Source organism: Maniola jurtina, chromosome 7 (assembly GCF_905333055.1).
Source record: "Maniola jurtina chromosome 7, ilManJurt1.1, whole genome shotgun sequence".
Taxonomy (NCBI): domain Eukaryota; kingdom Metazoa; phylum Arthropoda; class Insecta; order Lepidoptera; family Nymphalidae; genus Maniola; species Maniola jurtina.
In genome coordinates this window covers 9,789,530-9,810,554 of record NC_060035.1, presented here as the reverse complement: position 1 = coordinate 9,810,554, position 21,025 = coordinate 9,789,530, and the positions used below count along the sequence as shown (strand labels likewise).

The window sequence follows — 21,025 nt, the reverse complement described above, 5'->3', positions numbered from 1 at the left end:
ATAATACCTGCTTTTCTGAGTGACGCCAATAGTATGTAATACTTTTTGTTTCAGTCATCTAAAAACAATCGTTTTGCTTTAAGATGATATTAATTTTATTCTTTTGAAGAATCTTCAAGCTCTCAATGTGCAGATTAAAGTTCTAAAAATTTTATATACTTACGTAAGATGATTTTTTAAATTATATTTCGTATTGTATCTTGCCAATGTAAATAAAGTCCATAAACTCGTATCTAGTGACTACAATGTAGCTTATACCGTTTTACTTTATCTCTAAACTAAATTGACAGGGCTAAATGTAGTGCTATGCTTTTCGCAGGGAACAATTAGAAAGAGATAGCGTACAACGAAATTAGCCACATTATCGCTGTTTTAAAATATTTTTTCTTTTTAAATAGTCTTTTTTATAAAGAGCTTAGTACACATCGGCCCAACGCGCTGGACCAATGCATTCGGCGAATGCCTTCAGGGCCACTTAGCGTATATTTACCGCGAGATTTTCGTAGACCTAGCATGTATCAGGCGACCAGGTCGCGCGACCATGGCCACAGGGCCCAGTTTTAAATACAGGCCGCTGTATGGCCGCATAATGCGTGCATTTGTGAAATCATGAAAGAATTAACTGGTCGCTGCGGCCATTACGCACCAGGTCTGAAAGTGACCCGTAACAACTGTATATACACGTTGGTTAGTGCTCGCCGAGCGCATTGGCCTAATGTGTACTGGAACCATAAAATTGATTTCACAATTTCGTCGTCATTAGACTTTACCTTCGTATTTTGCCTGTGAAAAAATGTGTAACGTAAATAATTGGAAATGCACAAGATAGTTTTTTTTTAAATTATAGGTATATACCTACCTATTTTCGAAAGTTTCATTATATTTTTGTATTCAGTCATATCTTTTATTCTAGTGGTTTAAATAAATGCTTTTGATATTTTATTTTACTTTTATTGTAATAAATATTCCTTAAAAATCACACTTAATATTATAAAGGCGAAAGTTTGTATGTGTGTGTGTGTGTGTGTATGTTTGTTACTTCTTCACGCAAAAACCACTGGACGGATTTGGCTGAATTTCAGAATGGAGATAGATAATATCCTACATTAGCACATAGGCTACTTTTCATCCTGGAAAATCAAAGAGTTCCCACGGAATTTCGAAAAGCCTTAATCCACGCGGACGAAGTCGCGGGCGTCAGCTAGTAACTCATAAAAATTCCAACCCATAGTTAAGTAATGCTGAATGAAAACATCGTGAGGAAACCTGCATGCCTAAGAGTGTGTGAAGTCTGCCAATTTAGTGTCTGTAATATAGTAAATAATCTGTCTGCTTGGCCACTTAGTCAGCGTGTCGAACTTTGGCTTTAACCCTTATTCTGAGAGGAGACCCGTGTTCAGAGTGAATGTTTATAAAAGTATACTTCTGAAACAGTGGGTTTAAATAAAAAGAGCAAATCAGTATAATCGCACTAATTTATTTTATCACTTCACTCAACACACTAATAATTACTCTCATATATTTGTTACTACTACACTTATTTACTTATTACACATTTATTACACACTTATTACACTTATTTACAGAGACCGGCAGTATTTCAGCTTATAATGCGTACGATACAATAATAATCCTAAAAATGAGCTCGCATGGCTTTATATGGCGTTATCCCCACCAAAGGCATTCGGCAGTTGTTGCTGAGTGGCGTTCGGCTGTCAATGGCGCTGGCGTTGGCGTTCAATGGCCGCTAGGCTATGATTGGCCGGCGTTTGGCTCGGCTTGACTCGGATAGTCTGGTTGGCGTTGGCGCGTTGCGATTGGCTGAGGCGGTGTGGCGTTACATTCGGCCGTCCTGAAACAATGAATTGCTCCCGCAATGGGAAAATGCTTGGTTAGCTTTCTGGTAGGCAATAGCTCAATAAGGTCTTCGGTTTCAAGTTATTTATCGGAACAGTTAGCACTGTTGGATATAAGAACCGTAGGCGCTGTGATATGGCTTTAAAGAGTCTGCTCAGGCATGTACAAGCTTTGTAGCCTCGAAATCCCTTAACACTGCGGGTTCTCTTAATGCCTACCAGCTTGGTTACGAAAATGAACCTGAGTAAATGCTATCAGTGTTTACTTTTGTCGCAATGCTTGTGGGAACTTGCCACTAAATAACTAAATTCCTTTGTTATAATTAAATGAAATATTAATTTTGTCAGTTACATTATCTAGTTAGCTTTATCCTATCGCTTGCTATCCTTTACCGAGCATTTGCCTTGTTACGCATAACCTCCCCGAGTTTACTAATTTAAATTAATAGCAACATGGCATCGTGACCTAGGTAAATACCAAATTATGGATAGCACATTCTTTGAGAGTATTGTCAGTAGTCCAAATAATATCAAGTAAGCAGTTTGTCCAATCATTTTATTCGCAGTCTCGCTAGGGCCTGTGGCACAACGCGTTTAACATGGTCTGGTTAGTGCTTGGCTTGGCTTGACTAGGCACTTGGCTCGTGGTAGTATCATGGAGGTCAAAACATACCTAACTATTAATCAGTCGACACTCGAAAACTCTAAAATGTCTACTAGTAAAAGCATTCTTATAGTCACTTTATAAGTTTGCTAGGATGTTCAAATAAGCCAAATTATGTATAATATTCTACGAAACTGATCGTTTTCGGCTAGTAACAAATTTTGCAAAAGCATCTGTAATAATCAAATTGTACCTATACTACTGATGAGCGATATCCTTTCGCTGTCTTACAAAATGGTTTTACAAAATGTGGTCAGTATGAATTCTACAAAATTCTAATCCAATGCTATTGGTCTGTGATCTAAACTGCAATCTTATCTACTTTAAAACCAAGACGAAACAAAAGAACATTATTTAATTTATAAATTATTATCGTTTTTCAGTTGTACTATTTTTCCACGTTTTACTTTAGAGACATTTTTGAAAGAAAAACCGTCAACAGACTGGCTTGTAGAAAGGAAGTGAATAGCTTCTCGTGAAGCTGTGAATGCTATTACTCTGACTTGAAAAGGAATCTCACTTAAATCCTTGCAGGGAGATCTCTCAACGAGCAACGAGATGAAAGTACTCCTATCGAAAGTAAAACTTGGCTTTCGAAAGTAAAACTTGGCTTTCGAAAGTAAAAATTGGCTACCGAAAGTAAAAATTGGCTACCGAAAGTAAAACTTGGCTACCGAAAGTAAAACTTGGCTACCGAAAGTAAAACTTGGCTACCGAAAGTAAAACTTGGCTACCGAAAGTAAAACTTGGCTACCGAAAGTAAAACTTGGCTACCGAAAGTAAAACTTGGCTACCGAAAGTAAAACTTGGCTACCGAAAGTAAAACTTGGCTACCGAAAGTAAAACTTGGCTACCGAAAGTAAAACTTGGCTACCGAAAGTAAAACTTGGCTACCGAAAGTAAAACTTGGCTACCGAAAGTAAAATTTGGCTACCGGAAGTAAAACTTGGCTACCGAAAGTAAAACTTGGCTACCGAAAGTAAAACTTGGCTACCGAAAGTAAGACCTGGCTGTAGAAAGTAAGACCTCACTACAGAAATTAAGACCTGGCTGCATGAAGTAAGACTTGGCTGCAGAAAGTAAGACCTGGCTGCAGAAAGTAAGACCTGGCTGCAGAAAGTAAGACCTGGCTGCAGAAAGTAAGACTTGGCGGCAGAAAGTAAGACTTGGCGGCAGAAAGTAAGACTTGGCGGCAGAAAGTAAGACTTGGCTGCAGAAAGTAAGACTTGGCTGCAGAAAGTAAGACTTGGCGGCAGAAAGTAAGACTTGGCTGCAGAAAGTAAGACTTGGCTGCAGAAAGTAAGACTTGGCTGCAGAAAGTAAGACTTGGCTACTGTCTTCACTTCGGCATCTATGTAATTCCGAAAACAGTTCACGATTGAATTTAGGTAATACAGGATCATCAGTTAAATAACAGTTTTCTATTCCATTCCTATTCCCTACTATGTAAGCTACATAACCAGGCAGGCATACTAACACCAACTGAACTCAAGATATTATGTAAAATGTCAGTCTAGTCGGCTTAGTGAAAATTCTTACGGTACGTCCGGTCCACCTGACTAACAATGAACGGCACAAAGCTAAATCATGGCTATAATTAAAAGTGCCACTTGAACTTTCTACTTACATTATGATTGGACCGACAATCTAAAGGTAGAATGATAAAATTGACTCGATTGAAAGCTTGTTGGCAAAAGTACGTAACGTACATGCTGCCTACAAGCGCTACTTTTTTTCTAAAATGACAAAAGCATTATCAAAATCATAAGGATGTCTAACTGGTAATAATTATTATTACGTTTCCTCCAAGTGCCCGATTCTGCCTACATTACACTACCTATTTGTATTTACTCATACGCTGTGCCACTGGCTTGTATATTATACGAGACAGTCCCAAAGCCGTGAGTAAGATCTACTTACTATGCTCTCAATCATTCAAAGAATGTGATTTAAACTACAAGTTACAACACGTACAGACTTCATAAACACTAACTTTTAGTAAAAATAAAAGAACAGTCATACCATACAGCATAAACGCTTAACAGCGCTTATGTGACCCCAAATAGGCGACAATGCGGCGGCTTATAGATACCCATTGGCTGCAACCCTGCATCGTTAGCGCGCCACGATGAGGTGCCTCGCAGTGACGCGCTCGGCATCAGGCACACAGCGCACAGCAAAGCATCAGTGGTGACCATCGTAGGCGATGACGTTTGCACTTCACGAACTCACCAAAAATTCCGAGAAAAGAAAGATAAGCACAATATTATTGTTTGACTACAAGTAGCTCCCAGTCGATTCATAAAGTACGTCTGCCCCAATTATGAAGATCTATATTCATATTACATAACAATCATATAACCACATGAAAATCAATTTCACAAGAAACTCAAAAGTGAACATCATAAAATAATTCGATTTTACATTCAAATTGCGATCGCCATGCTATATGCAAAACTGAGTTTGAGCACACTGAAAGTGTTCATCAACCGATTCTGACGTAAATGATATTATTGTACCCTTAAAAATATTTTATAGGTACCCCACACGTACCCCGTGTTGTCTGTATGACTGCAGCGGGAATATCACTGACGACGCGAAAAAAATAACCTTAAAGGTTTATAGAACCTTATACTATGACTGAGCCTTGTGCAAATAAAAACACTAATAGCGTCAAAGCTTGTTTCTTAAAAACTTCTGGTTGAAATTTGCGGGTAGTCTGAGAACTATTGTTACCATCCGATATACTAGATTTTTTTTTTTTTAATTAATTGCTGCAAAAGTAGGGATTAGGCGTTTAATCAGTATGTATTTGTGTCAGTTCATAACCTCTCAACAACTTTAACCGATTTTGATAAATGATACGTCATTCGTCTTGATGGCGTGTGTGTCAATGGATACATAAAATTCTTTAAACAATCAATGTGGTGGATTTCATACGATTTAATGTAAGAGCCGAAAAAATATGCAGCGCAAACAGCAGTCGGGAGTTTTTATTTTTTACTATTTAACTTATTGAATTACTTGTTAACTTTTTCGTACCGGTAGCACTCTAGAATTAAACTGCGAATTCAAATTGCGGGTATCTCGGCGAGATGCAACGTGAAAAGTGGATGGTTGAGCGGGTTTTTACCTAATTCGATAAAAAGTTGACTAAATAAATTGGTTGAAATTTTAGCATTAGTATTTACCGCCTTTATTTCATCAGTTATATATATACAGCACGTGTATTTTTGTTAGGAAAACTGTAAATAAAACAATACACACGAATATTACATTCACAAAAATTAAAACTAAAACTCGTCGAGCTAGCTACCTTGCCTTACCCAAAACTAGAACAATTTATGGCAGAAAAACCCTTACCTATGAAGGAGCTAAACTGTACAACAAAATACCTGCACACATAAAAAAAATGTACACTCATTCAATCCATTTAAAACTGAATAATTAGCTGCTCACATTATGAGTAATGCGAATCACTTCAGCAAATGCGCTGAATGAGTACTTCATTAAATGGCGAATATTGTAAACTTTATTTTCTCATGTAAATGACCTTTTTTTATGAGAATACGTCTTTAAACCTAAACCTTTATTTGACGGTCAGATATGCCACAAATTATAGTTATATTTTTAGCTTCAGCTATCACTCAAACCATTCACTCTATCCGCGAGCGTATAATGACCACCTATCATAACCCGCGTGCCCTAATACTAATTTCATAACCTCAAACAGGGTGTTAGCAATATTAACCTTTCACGGTCATCTCATCAGTAGAGGTTACAAACACGATCAACCTCATTACACTATGCATCAATATCATTAAAAACGGGATTAAAATTTGAAATGGAATAATGGATGGATCATACCTCAGTTAGTACGCGTAGAAGTTGAGGGTAGGTTGCCATCGGGCGTAGAAACCATGCACGCTGCAGATGAATGTACCTCTGGTTCAAAACTCTTCTAAGGACCTTCCGGGCCCCAGCAGTGGACGATCTTCATTGTCGCTTGATTTTTACACGGTGATTCGTTTCCCTCTTGCGGAGGAACAAAGTAGCCGGCATGTATTTGCCGAATCGTTAATTGGCGCGATTATGCATCATAACTTTCTTTATTAATCCCACTTCTGAGATGAAACAGTGGGTTTAAATAAAAAGAGCAAATCAGTATAATCGCACTAATTTATTTTATCACTTCACTCAACACACTAATAATTACTCTCATATATTTGTTACTACTACACTTATTTACTTATTACACATTTATTACACACTTATTACACTTATTTACAGAGACCGGCAGTATTTCAGCTTATAATGCGTACGATACAATAATAATCCTAAAAATGAGCTCGCATGGCTTTATATGGCGTTATCCCCACCAAAGGCATTCGGCAGTTGTTGCTGAGTGGCGTTCGGCTGTCAATGGCGCTGGCGTTGGCGTTCAATGGCCGCTAGGCTATGATTGGCCGGCGTTTGGCTCGGCTTGACTCGGATAGTCTGGTTGGCGTTGGCGCGTTGCGATTGGCTGAGGCGGTGTGGCGTTACACTTCACAGTGGTGGATTTCATTCCTCATTCAATAAATAATATTAAATAATAAATGAGGAAAAAAATTAGTCATGATAAACATGTTTTTTTTTTTTTAAATAAGAGATGAATTCTTCCTGTGCTATAAATTATATCACGCTGACGAAGTCGCGAGCAAAGTCTAGTAAATAAAAAAGCCATACTTATAATTGGTTGAATTTATTACTAAACCTAACAACTTTTTACATTAAAACTACATTAAACAATAAATAAAAATAATTCAACATTCTCATTACATCTCGTTTTAACAGTGTATACTGTATATAGATCTGTCTTATAGAGCGATTACGCACTCATCCGATCTGAGTCGGTGAAAATACGGATATAAAAACTCGGATATTGCTCACGCACTAATCTGATATCTGATCCAAATCCAACCTATTCAGTGGACAATGACTTGACAATGGTGGACTTTGACATAATATGTACGTCATACGTCCGATTTGAATCCAAGGCACACCCGAGATATTGTCACGCTATTTATCGTTTATTCTGTGAATTGTGCTAATTCGGTTATATACAAAATATCATAAACCTTAGTTGAATAATTTAAAAGATGAACTTACAAACGTCAAAAGTGTCTGTGAAATACTCAACCATTATTGGGAATACCTATACATATACACTGGAATTCATAGTCAATCTTATTTAGGGGACCATTCAGATGGTATGTCATATTCAATCTTTATGCAATGCATTAAGGTAGAATATATAACACGTGTCATATGAATGATCCCAGAAAATAAGCCCCTATCTTGACTAGAAATCCCAGTGATAATCATTTAGGCGATTTTTACTTTAAGAGGGCTCTCCGTCACTCGCTCCATACAAACGTAGTTCCAATTTCATTTGAATACTAAGCAACCAAAGTCCATGAAATTTTGCAGACATATTCTAGAAGCTAATATCTATGCCTGTGGTTTTCCAGATTTTTGTTAAAATATTCGGCTTCAAAGTTACGCGGTCTTAAAAATTCACATGCAAATCTTTGAGCCCCTGTAATTTTAAAACTACATATTTTTAGAAAAATCTAAAACACCACAGGCACAGATATTAGTTTCTAGAATATGTCTGCAAAATTTCATGGACTTAGGTTGCTTAATATTCAAATGAAATTGGAACTACAATTGTATGGAGTAAGTGACGGAGAGAGCCCTGTTAACATTATTATCTGGTACGGTACATATTATAAGGTAGGTTTTACAATTAAATGTAAACCATTTACGTATGTTTTTGTTCTGCTGTAAAAAATATAAAATTGAAGCAACACTTTTCTGCCAGTGTTTGTATATGACTATGTACTATCTTGTCATAAATATCGCATAATTTATCTAAGCCTTACTAAATTACAATAATATAATCATCTTTGAGAAAAGGGGTGGCATTATACTTGTCGAATTAGTTAAGTTCTGAGATTTGTGTACAACCGAATAAGCATCATTAGCCAATAATCATATGCTGCTAAGACAACTGGTCTATATTCTTTGCACCTTTCTCTTCAACGATTTGGTCGTGATGTCTCGTGAGGTTGTCGTGTTTTTCTGACGATGATTTATCGATAGCTTGATTCAATTGCTCTTGCCTGCAACAAAAAACGGTTTACAACTTAGTTTCAACTTTTAAGTACTGATTTACATACTTGGCTTACTTATTATAAAATTAAAAATAATTTCAGAACCATCAATTGCCGTACTATAATTTTGGTATGTATTTTTATTTTTTACATACAATAAGTATACTTTACTTACCTCATTTCTCTAAATTTGTACATCGAATTTCTAACATCATTCATAGTCACTCCAGTCATTTTGATTACACTTATTATGAGAATTCCACCAAGAGCACTCAATACTCCACCTGAAAAATAGTAAAATACTACACTCAATTTATATTCCTACTAGATGATATCCACGGTTTTTTTTAAATCTCGTGGGAGCTTTTTGATTTTCCGGTAGACAAGTATTTGTCTACCTCTGTACCAAATTGCGTCAAAATCGGTTAAACCGATGGACCGTGACATACAGACAGACTTTCATCATCATCATCATCAACAACCGATAGACGTCCACTGCTGGACGGTCTCTTGTAGGGACTTCCACACGCCACGGTCCTGCGCCGGCTGAATTCAGCAGCTCCCTGGGACTCCCATGATGTTCGTCCAACTATTGGGCTCTCTTCCGACGCTGCGGTGCGATGTCGCAATAAATAAATATTATAGTAAAATTATTTATAAGGATATCAAGTAATATCTTTGCCTTTCACCTATACACAATCAAGCTGATCAGTAAACTTCTGATTGTGATAGCCATGCATACTTGAAGTCAAACACCAGTATCCAATCAAACTGTTTTAGTGTTTCGGTATGATGCTGTGAAGAAACCAAAAGGATCTGGGTTTAATAAAAACTAGAATACCCCTTCCAGGGTAGCCCGCTTCCATCTTAAGACTGCATCATCACTCACCACCAGGTGAGATTGCAGTCAAGGGCTAAAATATAAACTTGATCATGTATGGCCAAAGTTAGATCATGCTGCAACATAGATACTAAATAATTACCTAAAGCAGCTCCAACCAGCATAGCGGCCGGCCCCAACATTGCTTTGTATATTGCCCCTGTCAGTGAACCTGCTATGATGTAATCTGATAGAGAACTTTCATCCCGGTAAACAGATACTGTTGTAGAAATTAAACTGAAATTGAAAATATACAAACTAATTTACATTATTGACAAATTAATTTTGCAGTGGTGGGCAATTTAGGAATATATAATTTCTAACTGGTCTCTGGTCTGGTCTGGTGGCTGGTTACCATTCCAGTATGATGCCATATACTGATAAAGAGCTATGGGTTTAATAAAACTGCCATACCTCTTCAATGTATGTTTTGTTAAAATGGTTGTTGTCAGTTCCAAAATGTGATAAGTATCACAAATGTTTCCATAAATGATTATTCAATAATACTAAAAAGAGACAAGTTTAGACCCCAATATTTTTTAGGTTTATTACCCAATATTTTTTCATCAGTCTTCTGTGTTTCCTTTTGGAATTAAAAATATTTTTACTTCTTTTCATACTTGTCATTTCATATTAATAGAATAAAGAAAATTGAATATAAACCTACTTAATATCATAGTAAGAGCAGTGGTGTGAATCTATTAGCTAAACTATGTTCTTGCTTTTAGTCTGGGATGGTACTTTATTAAATGACAGACAATACATTGTATTATTTAATGTAATTAATAATAATTAAAAGATTTACCTAAACATTCCTGTGAATGCACCTAGTCTCCATCCCCAATGGTAAGCACCCTTAGCAAATGCTATTGTTACATAGTCCTGCAATTTTTTCTGTAAAGTAAAAAGAGCTCAAAATATCATTTACAGAAGTAAACTATATGCAATTAAAAGACTAATAAGGAAATAAAACAATTGTTTTTATCATAGTGTCTTTTATGTTTACTAAAATCCACAGAGTATGCAATTGCAATGGTAAGTCCGTTTGCTAAAATCTAATATATTGTATGGATATGTTCGTTTGTTTGTTACTTATGCATCATTCTGATTGAGTTGAACATTTATACAGCAACAGTTGTTGTTGGTACTTGTCTTGAGGTCTGACTCAATACCATCAACATGCAATAGCAATACATGGTGCACAAGTCGCATTGCAACTAGTATTAAATTGTTGACAATAAATTCAATAAGCTCCCATGATAACATCATGTTATGTAACTAACAAGTGAATTTATAATCCACATCATCAAAAATTGTATTAAATTGTAAAATAAGTGTATCATGGATGTAGTGTTCCTATCCAGTGCATAAATTAAACTTTATTTACCTTAGCTTGCACAGTTGAATTAAAAATAGTAGCTTGATTATTTTCTATAAAGTACAAATAAGCTTCTCTCGACTTGACAAAGCCTCCTAAACATGCACCAACAAACAGTCCAGTTAGAGTTGCTTGTGCTACATTGTGCAATTCAACTGAATTCTCATCTAACTCACTGAAATTCAAGAGAAAAAATTATTCACAGTAACAGCAATGAATACATTTTTGTACCAGCAAGAAACTTGGAGGTTGCTCTTTTCAAGTATTCAATTTACAATAATATGCCATACGGTATACAAACAATTGCAGCGCCGTGTATTGCTGGAGCGAGTCAAATCCAAGCTTTTTTGCCATTTACATAATCTTCGATTGTATAATAAGCTTTTTTCAGGAGCATACTTTTAATAGATTTTTTAAACTTGTGTAAAGGCAAGTCTAAAATTGCCATTGAAATTGTAAAATGGTGAATTTTTGCAACTTCAGATTGTCATGTTCCAATTCCAATCTGGAGTTAGCTAACAGACTATAGAGACTGGCTTAGAAGTGGAATATACCAAGAAATATCACTCACTTTTTATAGTACATAGCCTTGACTCTATCCCATCCCGTCTTTGGAAGTGACGAATTAGATGTATTCAGTTCATCGTTATCATTTTCGTTTCTCCTTCCGAAAATTGGTATTAACACACTCGGTGACAGTCTTGCAACGGTCCCTAGCATTAATTTTTGATTCAACAGTCGGCTAAACATTGTTTTGCTTTTGAAATAGGTTATGGGGCATTTATAAAACAAACGTTAAGACGATACTAATATCCACATTTTACGAAACTAGCTTGGTAACTCTGAACTTTTTTCCAATTGGTTTAGATAATCTATTTTCTAGTTCGTACTTTTAAAAAACATATTACAGATTCTTGCATATTATAATGAAAATCTGTAGGTATTTGCTCATGTTCATGAAAACTAAGCTAAGCAACCTGCAACACTGACAACTGACAAGTGACAAGTGACAATTGACAGCTGTTGTCAGTTTTAGTGAGGTGAAAGGATGTAAGGGAAATCGATAGTTGCATACCAATTAATTAAACCGAATTGACTCGAATTATCACCAAACTAGATAGAACTGCGTCCTTAGTCATGTTTGCGCATACCGACAATATTGAGGCATGTTACATTATCAATATTATTACGAGATACGAGATGTCGCGATCCTGTATCAAGGATATAATATTGATGATATCGACAGAAGAGCACTGACATACTAAGATTGATAGTGCTTGGAGTGCCAATACATATAAATGATAGCCTATCATTTAGTATGTTGTTATTTAAGTAAACGATATTTATCCCAAAAGTTGTGACACGCAGCGCGCCAAAAACGAAGTTGCAAAGTAATATGAATTGAGTCAATTTTTTTATAGCATATTGTCTTATCATAAAATTGCATTTGTGTGAGTCCTATGAACGTGCCAGCTTTCGATAACTGACCGTTTCACGCCAATCGGTTTTACTGAGGATAGTAAATCCTCATTTGAATGTGAAGCTTTACTCATTTCTTCGTCAAATCAGCTCAGGATACGTCGGGTGGCCAAAAGGGGGCGTTTTCTTACTGGGCGACCCAAGTAAATATTATTATATTGGCGTGAAGCTTTACTCATTTTTTCGTCAAATCAGCTTGGTATACGTGGGGTGACCTGTCTGTCTGTCCATCCCTCCGTCTATTCATCCGTGCGTCCATCCGTCGTGTATGTCGAAAAAACCTATAGGGTACTTCCCGTTGACCTTAAATCATGAAAGGCAGGCAGGTAGGTAGGTAGGTTTTATAGCACTAGAAAAGGGAATAAATCCGAAAACCGTGAATTTGTGGTAACATCACAGAAAAAAAAACTTAAAATATCTTTCAATTTTCAAAGTAAGATAATCATACCAAGTGGGGTATCATATAAAAAAACTTTAACTACATACTTGTATATTCTGAAACAGATTTTTATTTATTTTTATGCCCAATAGTTTTTGGATTTATCGTACCAGACATTGGAAAAAATACCTGAGTACGGAACCCTCATTGCGCGAGTCTGACCAGTTTTTTATTAGCAATCATCAATTATTTTGAAATAAAAATATCGACATATTTAGTTGGCCTTTACCATCCCTATTCGAAGGTCAGGTGTCAACGTCAGAATGACAGCGCCTATCAATAATGACACTGTCAACACGCAGTCAAAATGCAAAACTGTCGTCCAAAAACCATTTTAAAGCAAACCTACCAGTAATTATATGGTTTTTTAATTAACTATGTATAACTTTTGAGAAATATTATAGGAAAAACCATCTTATTTACCAGAACATTATGGAGAACTCTCAGGCATGCAGGTTTCGTCACTATGTTTTCTGTTACCGATAAAGCAAGGCGTGATATATTATATAATATACTTACCTATTATGAATTAAGTAACTAGGTAGGGTAGGTAGTAAATAAAACCATGTTTAAAACCAGTTTAAAACGCATATTATACCTAGCTTTGAAAAGCTGGAGGTGCGTGTCCGGGATCGACCCCCAACTTTCTATTGGCGGGAAAACTAGTTTTAGTTTTCGCATCACCATATCTACCTATCATAGTGATACCTAGGAATCAAAGCAATTGACTGGTAATTATGTGCCAACAGTCGACAGGGAAAATCATAACTAAGAATGCTAGGCACAGGCTAGGGACTTATCACCGTTACCGCTTACTTGCACACCATTTGATTAATAGTCCATTATTACGAGATATTTTTGCAGCAATACAGAAATGTAAGCGAACGTAGGTACACGGGCCAGCGACGCATCGTATTGTATAGCGACCTTTTTGGCCGGCTGTCTTCTTCTTGTCCTTGATTCCAAGCTATGTGGGGTCGGCACAACATATCTTTTTCTTCCACTTCTGTCATTTTCCACCCCTTTTACACACATAATATCCTCTCTCTCACGCACCTTTTTGCGGCTGTATCGCTGCAAAAAGTTACGGTGGGCGATCTCTCTTATGTGCATTAAAATTAAGTTTATTTAAAGTAGGTAGGTACTTACTTTTAGTATTTATTTTAACTGCCTCGTTAGTTTAGTGGTTAGCATATTCAATTGCGGATGACGAGGTCTTGGGTTCGATTCCTATTAAACATAGTAATTAAATATGTATTTGGTTTTTTGGTTTGGTTTGGTAGACAGTTAGGTACCTACTAAGTTAGTGGTGATTTATCCCCGTGCTCGGAGAGCACGTAAACCGTCGGTCATGCAGCTGATCTTATTCCGTCATATTGAAATACCAAGTAAACACTTTGTCTTTGACCTCAAGGACCCAACTCCTCAACCCTGATGCTGTAAGGAATTGCATTCCTAAATCCTAAAAATCCTATTCCTAAATCCCTCGGGATTTTTAAAGGATCATCCGTTTAAACTTTTTTACGTGGTACAGAAACAAGTTGCATCCCGATGACGGGCTATTATGGAGAGTCTACTTTTGTACTGGGAAATCAAGTTCCCACAGGATTTTTGATATTCTAAATCCACGCGGGCGAAGCTGCGGCCATCAGTTAGTATAGGTATATAGTGAGAGTATAAAAGTGCACCTATCTTTGGGTCCACTTTATTCTCCCGCGTAGATGGCTAATCTCTATGGAGATTGCTCGCAGAGTCCGATATTCGCCCGGGAGGGCATTTTTATTAGTATTTATCTCACTAGGTACTTAGGTAAGTACCTATACTTACTTCAATGAAGGTGGGTACTACGTCGCTGAGCTCTCGATAAAGGTGAAAAAGGTGTCCCAGTCGAACCTGTCCATCCTGATTTCTATTCTGATTGTCGATGTAAGAGTTGGATATTTAATAATAGAATTTATTATTTTCAACTATATTTTATTATAAAATGACAAAGAATAAATCTAGAGTTTAATAGTGTAGTCACTTAGTTGTTAAAATAGTGTATATATTTATATATTTCACATAAACTGTATGTGGTTTACATAGTGTAGCCGTCAAAAGTTGCCTGTTGGCGTTTACACAAAATTAATTTACACAAAACAATCTTCAAAATACATCTTTTGGATAACTTGTGCTTGTTAAAGCTTGCTTAAATCATATTATAAATTGATCTTCTATTTAGATTAGTGGAAATTAAAAATATTTATCTGATAGATCCCTGTTATTTTTCCCAATGATTGGTCTTTGGCATATTGTTTTAAATTAGTATTAATTAGTCTAAAGTTTTGACATTTTAAATTGTATTAACTACTTCAAAAGGAAAAATTAGGAGGATGGAGACGAAAAAAGAAGACAAATATATATCGTTACATGGAACGATTTTACATCTATTAAACTATTTTTATTTTACACACAACCCTTTAATTTGCACACCTTTAATTTTTTTTTAGTAATTCAACAAAAGATCGCTAGATGTTGTAACAAAGACGGGTACAAGGTACATATAGTTAGCCACTACGAAGAATACTTTTCTGTAGGCAGGTATAAGGTTACTAGAGCGACTACTGAAATTAGAATAGGATATTTATCTAGTTAATCTTAAGGTATTGATTATGTTAATCTCGTAATAGTTCTATAATTTTATTTTAATTATTTATAAGGTCAGTGTATTTACATTTACACCCACAATAATTTAATACAAGGATAACTGCCATATTATAGGAGCTAATCGATTCTCTTAAACAAATAATCTTCAATTGATAATAACTACTTTAATAGTTCGACGCTAAATCTTCTTCCCTATCAATTGGCAGTTATACATTTCTCCTAGATCAACGTTTCAATAAGGAATGCATCAGTTCTTTCAACGCAGGAATAAGGGACGTGGCACGGACAGTCGCCAACCTGACCAGCAGGCATCAGAGTCGGCTTATATATTCACATTATACCCTGTGCGTAGTATATTCCACGTGATAAATAAAACCTATCATTGGCAATATTTGAGTCCCTTACCCCTTTCACATTCAACTTAACAACCTGTATTTCGCATAAATTCTCGCAAAGTCCCATAGACTTTTTATATTCAAGACGCGAAGGGCTCAGATGAGGATGTAAGTAGGTAGGTATGTATTGAAACGTTTAACAGCATAGTTCTGTAGTCATGACGAGACAATTTAGATCTAAGTAGATAAGAGTAGGTCTAGAGTACAGATGGTGTACAATCGTACGTAACCTCATTATATTGATCCCATTTAAAAATGTATAAGTTTTATTTACAAATAGTTCTACTATTCTGATGAAATAAGTTATTAGAATAAACTAAAAGGAGCGAAATTTAAATCGAAGACGATTTTGACGATATCGAATAGGTGGTACATAAGCAAACGGAGACAGGAAAGGTGAGGAAAATAAAGAAAAAGAATTAATGATGATAATAGTTTAATTATAAAACTAAAAATAAGAATGAAATTAACCACACAAAAGGCTTAATGCTAAAATAAGAAAATACAAAGAAATGACGACACTTTAAACTACAATGAAAAAATACAAAGTAGGTAGGTAGGTAATCGGAAACAAAATTTAGTTTAAAAAAAATTACGGTTAGTCACTGGGTAAGAATTGAGACCACCTATGCCAATTTTATTTATTGATATTTTGGCATTTATCCATGGTGTTCTGTGTTGTTACATAGGTACGTTATAAAATATAAAAAATATTTAAAATGCCGTAAAAGATTAAGGAATAAAGAAGCATCAATAAGTAGTAGGGATATATCCCCATCGTGTGATATGAACAGATATGAGTAAGCACATCAAAGACAAATTGCGAAGTAACATGTAGGGTACCGATTATAGTAAACTGCGCTCAATCAACGCGAATGGATCAATTTAATAGGATTGAAAAACAACAGCTCTCACATATTTTTCAACGCATAACTTTAACTAACAAATTGAAACAATGTTCGCTTACAATGAATAAAATTGCATATATTGCGCTTAATAAAACTCTCAAATATAATTTAACTGTAACATTTTCATCAACTTTTTAATAAATGTTAAGATTAATTCAATTACTTTTTACCTAAAATAATGTGTATTGACTTTAAATTTGGCATCTCATTCTAAACACAGATTTATTATTTTTTAATTATATTATTACGATATTATCCTAAATATTTAAAATACTTCTCTAAACACATAAACCCCTATAATTATATATCTATTAGTCAATACCAATATTATTGAGAAAATTTTAGGCCACCAAACGCTACACACACTTTGCAGTCGTCCACGACTGTCCATGGCACACAGTGAGTTGCTGTGACTGTCCAAATAATCTAAAGGGCAACACGGCTAAGGGAATCCTTTCCATCCACTTTTTGTGTCATTATTAGTTTAAATTTTCATATTATTTAGAAAATATTTTTCTCCTTCTTCAATATTTAAGTGAGAATGATGCTATGGTAAAAATGAAGCTTTAAATTTTTTTAATAATGAATTGCTTCAACCCAGCATGGCCTGGTATTTAAAAAAATAAGCAATTTTTTATAATAACAGGGCATTAACTAACTATGACAGCTGATAATTTTTTAGGTCGGTAATATTTACAAGGATTTATCCCAAGAAAACCCTTACCATAAGTATAAATAAAAAGGGGTTACGGCTCTGAGCAAAGGGGAATACAATGGAGAGCATTATCAGATAGCATTATCAAAAAAAATTCGACAGTAAGAAATTTGGCTGAATGCGCTCCTACCGTGTTGAAGGTCCATGAGAATTGGTCATGAAAGTGAAATCACTAGTGGCCAGTGTGTGTAGCGTCTACGCTGAGTACAGTAGATACTCCTCAGTAGAACTCCTTTTGTGATCTTGTAATGATACATGTTTGGTAATAATATTAATTTGCGATTACTACCGATATCTTCCGCCACCATCATACCAAATTTTACATGATTTCAAAACGCTGGCACAATTTCGTGTATCCTAGAAAAACATCTTCAAAAACGTGCAAAATATCACCACACCCTGGTCGCCTAACATTATTTAAACCAAACTACTACTTACACGTTCTTAGCGTAGATAGGTTATTTATCAGAATTTATAGGTATAATCTGTACGATCAAATTTTTCTAGTAACCTTACATTACATGACGATCTAATTTTTTTTAGTTTAACCATCTTACTAAGCTCTATTTTTATATTATATTAATTTTAAACGGTACGTGATGTATATGATACATTTTATAATAGTGTAAATATGTAACTTTTATGACAGTTTACGTTTATAAAACTAAAATCAAAAACATTTTTGTGACTAAAGATATGTTGAAAATGAACCTTACACCGAGGGCATCGGGGCCCTGAAGCCTTACATTACAGCGGAATATTTCAAAAACTACTACTGTTCATATCCTTAAAGATGTACGCATTTTCATTTTCCACCTTAAGTAATAAAAGGTTTCCGCCACCGGGTAAGGGAAGATATGTATGAATTCTTTGACATTTTCCACTTAACATTAGACGTCTTCTATTAAAATTTAATTGATAATTATCATGTTGCAAACAGCAACGTTTTCACTAACTCGTCATAATTCAGGTATCTGTTTCACGCATGCTTTGCCTAATCACATAGACTGGACGTGTAGCTGAACACTTAATCTGGTCCTAACCGTCAGAGCGTAGATTGCGGGCACCAACTCTTTGACCAAATTCGTTACAATAAATAAATAATATCTCTAAAATCGTTACCAGAGTTCTTGAGAGAAATTTTAAAGTTATCACGTTAATTTACTTAATCCACAAACTTAATCTCTTTTGCATTGGACTAGACGCATTTTTATTTAATTTTAAGAAGGCAAAGATGTGTGAAAACCAGTCGAGTGCAATGTTAAGAAGGGAAGCCGGAGCCACGAGCTCGCCGCGAGCTGACAGTTATGTACAAAGTGTCGAGTGAGAGAGCATAAAACTAAAATACTGTCGTGTTAAAGCGATACTGCATAAATTCCGCACACAACGTAGATATGTGCATTCGCATCAAATCCTGAAAATATTCTTTATTGATAAAACGTCATGACTTCCTAGTTCCTTAATTAACAGTGTGGCAACGTTATAATAGTATTTTATTTATACTTACTTTTTATTTAAAATTATTCTAAAAAATACATTAGCGCAACATTGTCCACACTGTCGTACCTATATAACTGTGCAGGGTCGACCCTGACCGTAAACAAATAAATAATTATCTATAATTAACTGCTTAGTGATTATATGCACGAGCATTTATAGTATGTTGTAGCTACCATTAATATAAATTAACATCAAAATAAATGCATCATGTCACTATTATGTCACCGAACATAACGTTTTATAGATGATATTATAATATCAACTATCATAGCTGATTAGTGATACAAGTCGTGATTACGCTAACTAATCGAGAAGAAACTATCTTTTTTCAACAGTAAACAGAACATTTTCCTAAACAACGCAACAGTTACGGAAGAATTCAGTGGAGGTTCCGGATGTGCCGGCTACAGAAGACGACAGTTTTACACCTAAAATTATACTACATCCTCTCTAAAATTAATATTGCACACACATACACATTCCTGAACGTAGCTATTCGTTATTAAAAAATAAATGTGTATGCGTACAAACCTATAATAATAATTATTTAAAAATGCCATAATAAATTGTGCTGATTATAATAGAGCATAAACTATATTATGTATAAAATATAATCTTAGAGTAATAACTGCAAATTAAAAGTGATAAAGAAATACTTTTAACAATGTGCTCTAGTGTTGAATATTATAATATAAAAATACTATTTATCGTTAATAAGCCTGTTACAATAATAACCGCAAAACAACCGAGGCAATGTTTAACATGCCGCAAAATAGATAGTATAAAAGTTGCCAAATTGTAAATAATTCTAGCGCAATCTAATTGCAATCTGCTTCATACGAACTGATTGAAACCTCAGAGTAACGATAAGCTACAGATCACAACTGCAGTCGACACAGGTACGGACACCCGTACTTAACTAATATGAACATTTGCGTATTCCTACCCGACAATATGCCGAGATAGGCAATTTTTACATATTTTAACGACTTCAGTCATCATCAATGTGTTGTTATTTAACTAAATCAACAATCTTCCTAATCAATCATACGACTGAAGTATCGATATGTGATGTGATATGTCTAGAACGCGTATTTTACTAGCGATCAGTAACTTAGGGTCGATTCATACTGACACGAGTTCGAATTTCGAATTCACACTAAGTCAAAGCGTATCGAAGTGACAATCTAAAATGTTGTCATAGCATATTGAATAGAGATATGACTCCAAAACGTAATGTGCAACATAAAGGCAAAAAAGACGAATTTTTCTTCTCTCTGTATATTTGTAAATTACCTACGTTGTGGAAATATACTCGTACATCAACGAATATGCCATGTAAAATTTAAGATTGACATTTCGAATGTTAATGTGAACCGACCGTTAATCTTTACTCTGAGATAGAAACCGTACGCAGAAATCACTGGAAACGATTAACGCTAAGTATGTATAAAAATAATATATCGAATAATAAAATTACGGAATGAATACCACACAAAATATAAATCCTCTCTGATCGCACAGCGAAGGTTACGATTCGACGTCAGGGTACCCTCCAAAAACTTAAAATCGAATATAGCTGCCGTCCGAAACGATGACGAGACATCTTAAATTATGGGGTACAGTAATAGTACGTATTCTAATGAAATAGAGTTAGCACTTAACTTCTATACTGATCCGAGTAAGCGTAATACAGATATATCATAATTTTCAGTCGAGATGTTCTCGATTAGTGAGAGAGGTACAGTCGCATCACCGAACAATAAGGCGTGAGAGCTAGGTACGCTGTTCGTCATCCGAAAGGGTCCAATCTTGTTTGCGTGCACATTTAAAACGACTGTTGTGTGATATTCCGAGGCGTTGGGTCGTTTTGTTTAAATACTTGATTTGGAGAAGGACACTCGGAGGTGGTTGGATTCGGAGAGCTGGTAGTTGTGCATCTTGATGAGCGCCGCCACCGCGTCGTCGATCGACGGCAGTTGCACGAGCGCCATTTTTCGGTCCTTC

The 21,025-nt window shown here is 35.4% G+C and overlaps 3 protein-coding genes across 8 annotated transcripts in view; 1 reads left to right on the top strand and 2 right to left on the bottom strand.

Annotated features, from left to right (window-relative positions):
* LOC123867072 (RPII140-upstream gene protein) overlaps window positions 1-11,915 on the bottom strand; it is a 21,708-nt gene extending 9,793 nt beyond the window's left edge. Inside the window, exons 1-6 of one of the 2 annotated variants that reach the window (XR_006796321.1) lie at window positions 11,508-11,915; window positions 10,946-11,111; window positions 10,364-10,452; window positions 9,662-9,795; window positions 8,854-8,962; window positions 8,497-8,687 (exon numbers count right to left, since the gene is read on the bottom strand). Coding sequence is in view for 1 of the 2 variants with exons in the window: in XM_045908919.1 (XP_045764875.1) it covers window positions 8,567-8,687; window positions 8,854-8,962; window positions 9,662-9,795; window positions 10,364-10,452; window positions 10,946-11,111; window positions 11,508-11,686 (798 nt within the window). In the remaining variant the exon portion in view is untranslated. Of the gene's footprint in view, window positions 1-8,168; window positions 8,688-8,853; window positions 8,963-9,661; window positions 9,796-10,363; window positions 10,453-10,945; window positions 11,112-11,507 lie in introns of those variants that run through there. The other variant, XM_045908919.1, reaches the window with a different exon arrangement.
* Window positions 1-15,717, top strand: part of LOC123867070 (twinfilin) — a 22,684-nt gene extending 6,967 nt beyond the window's left edge. Inside the window, exon 10 of one of the 2 annotated variants that reach the window (XM_045908917.1) lies at window positions 15,707-15,717. The gene's annotated coding sequence lies outside the window, so the exon portion shown is untranslated. Of the gene's footprint in view, window positions 1-32; window positions 943-15,706 lie in introns of those variants that run through there. The other variant, XM_045908916.1, reaches the window with a different exon arrangement.
* LOC123867066 (polypyrimidine tract-binding protein 2) overlaps window positions 14,884-21,025 on the bottom strand; it is a 270,705-nt gene continuing 264,563 nt past the window's right edge. For all 4 annotated transcript variants that reach the window (XM_045908910.1, XM_045908912.1, XM_045908909.1 and 1 more), the window contains one exon: window positions 14,884-21,025. In XM_045908910.1, coding sequence (XP_045764866.1) covers window positions 20,893-21,025 — 133 coding nt within the window. In that variant the 3' untranslated portion in view covers window positions 14,884-20,892.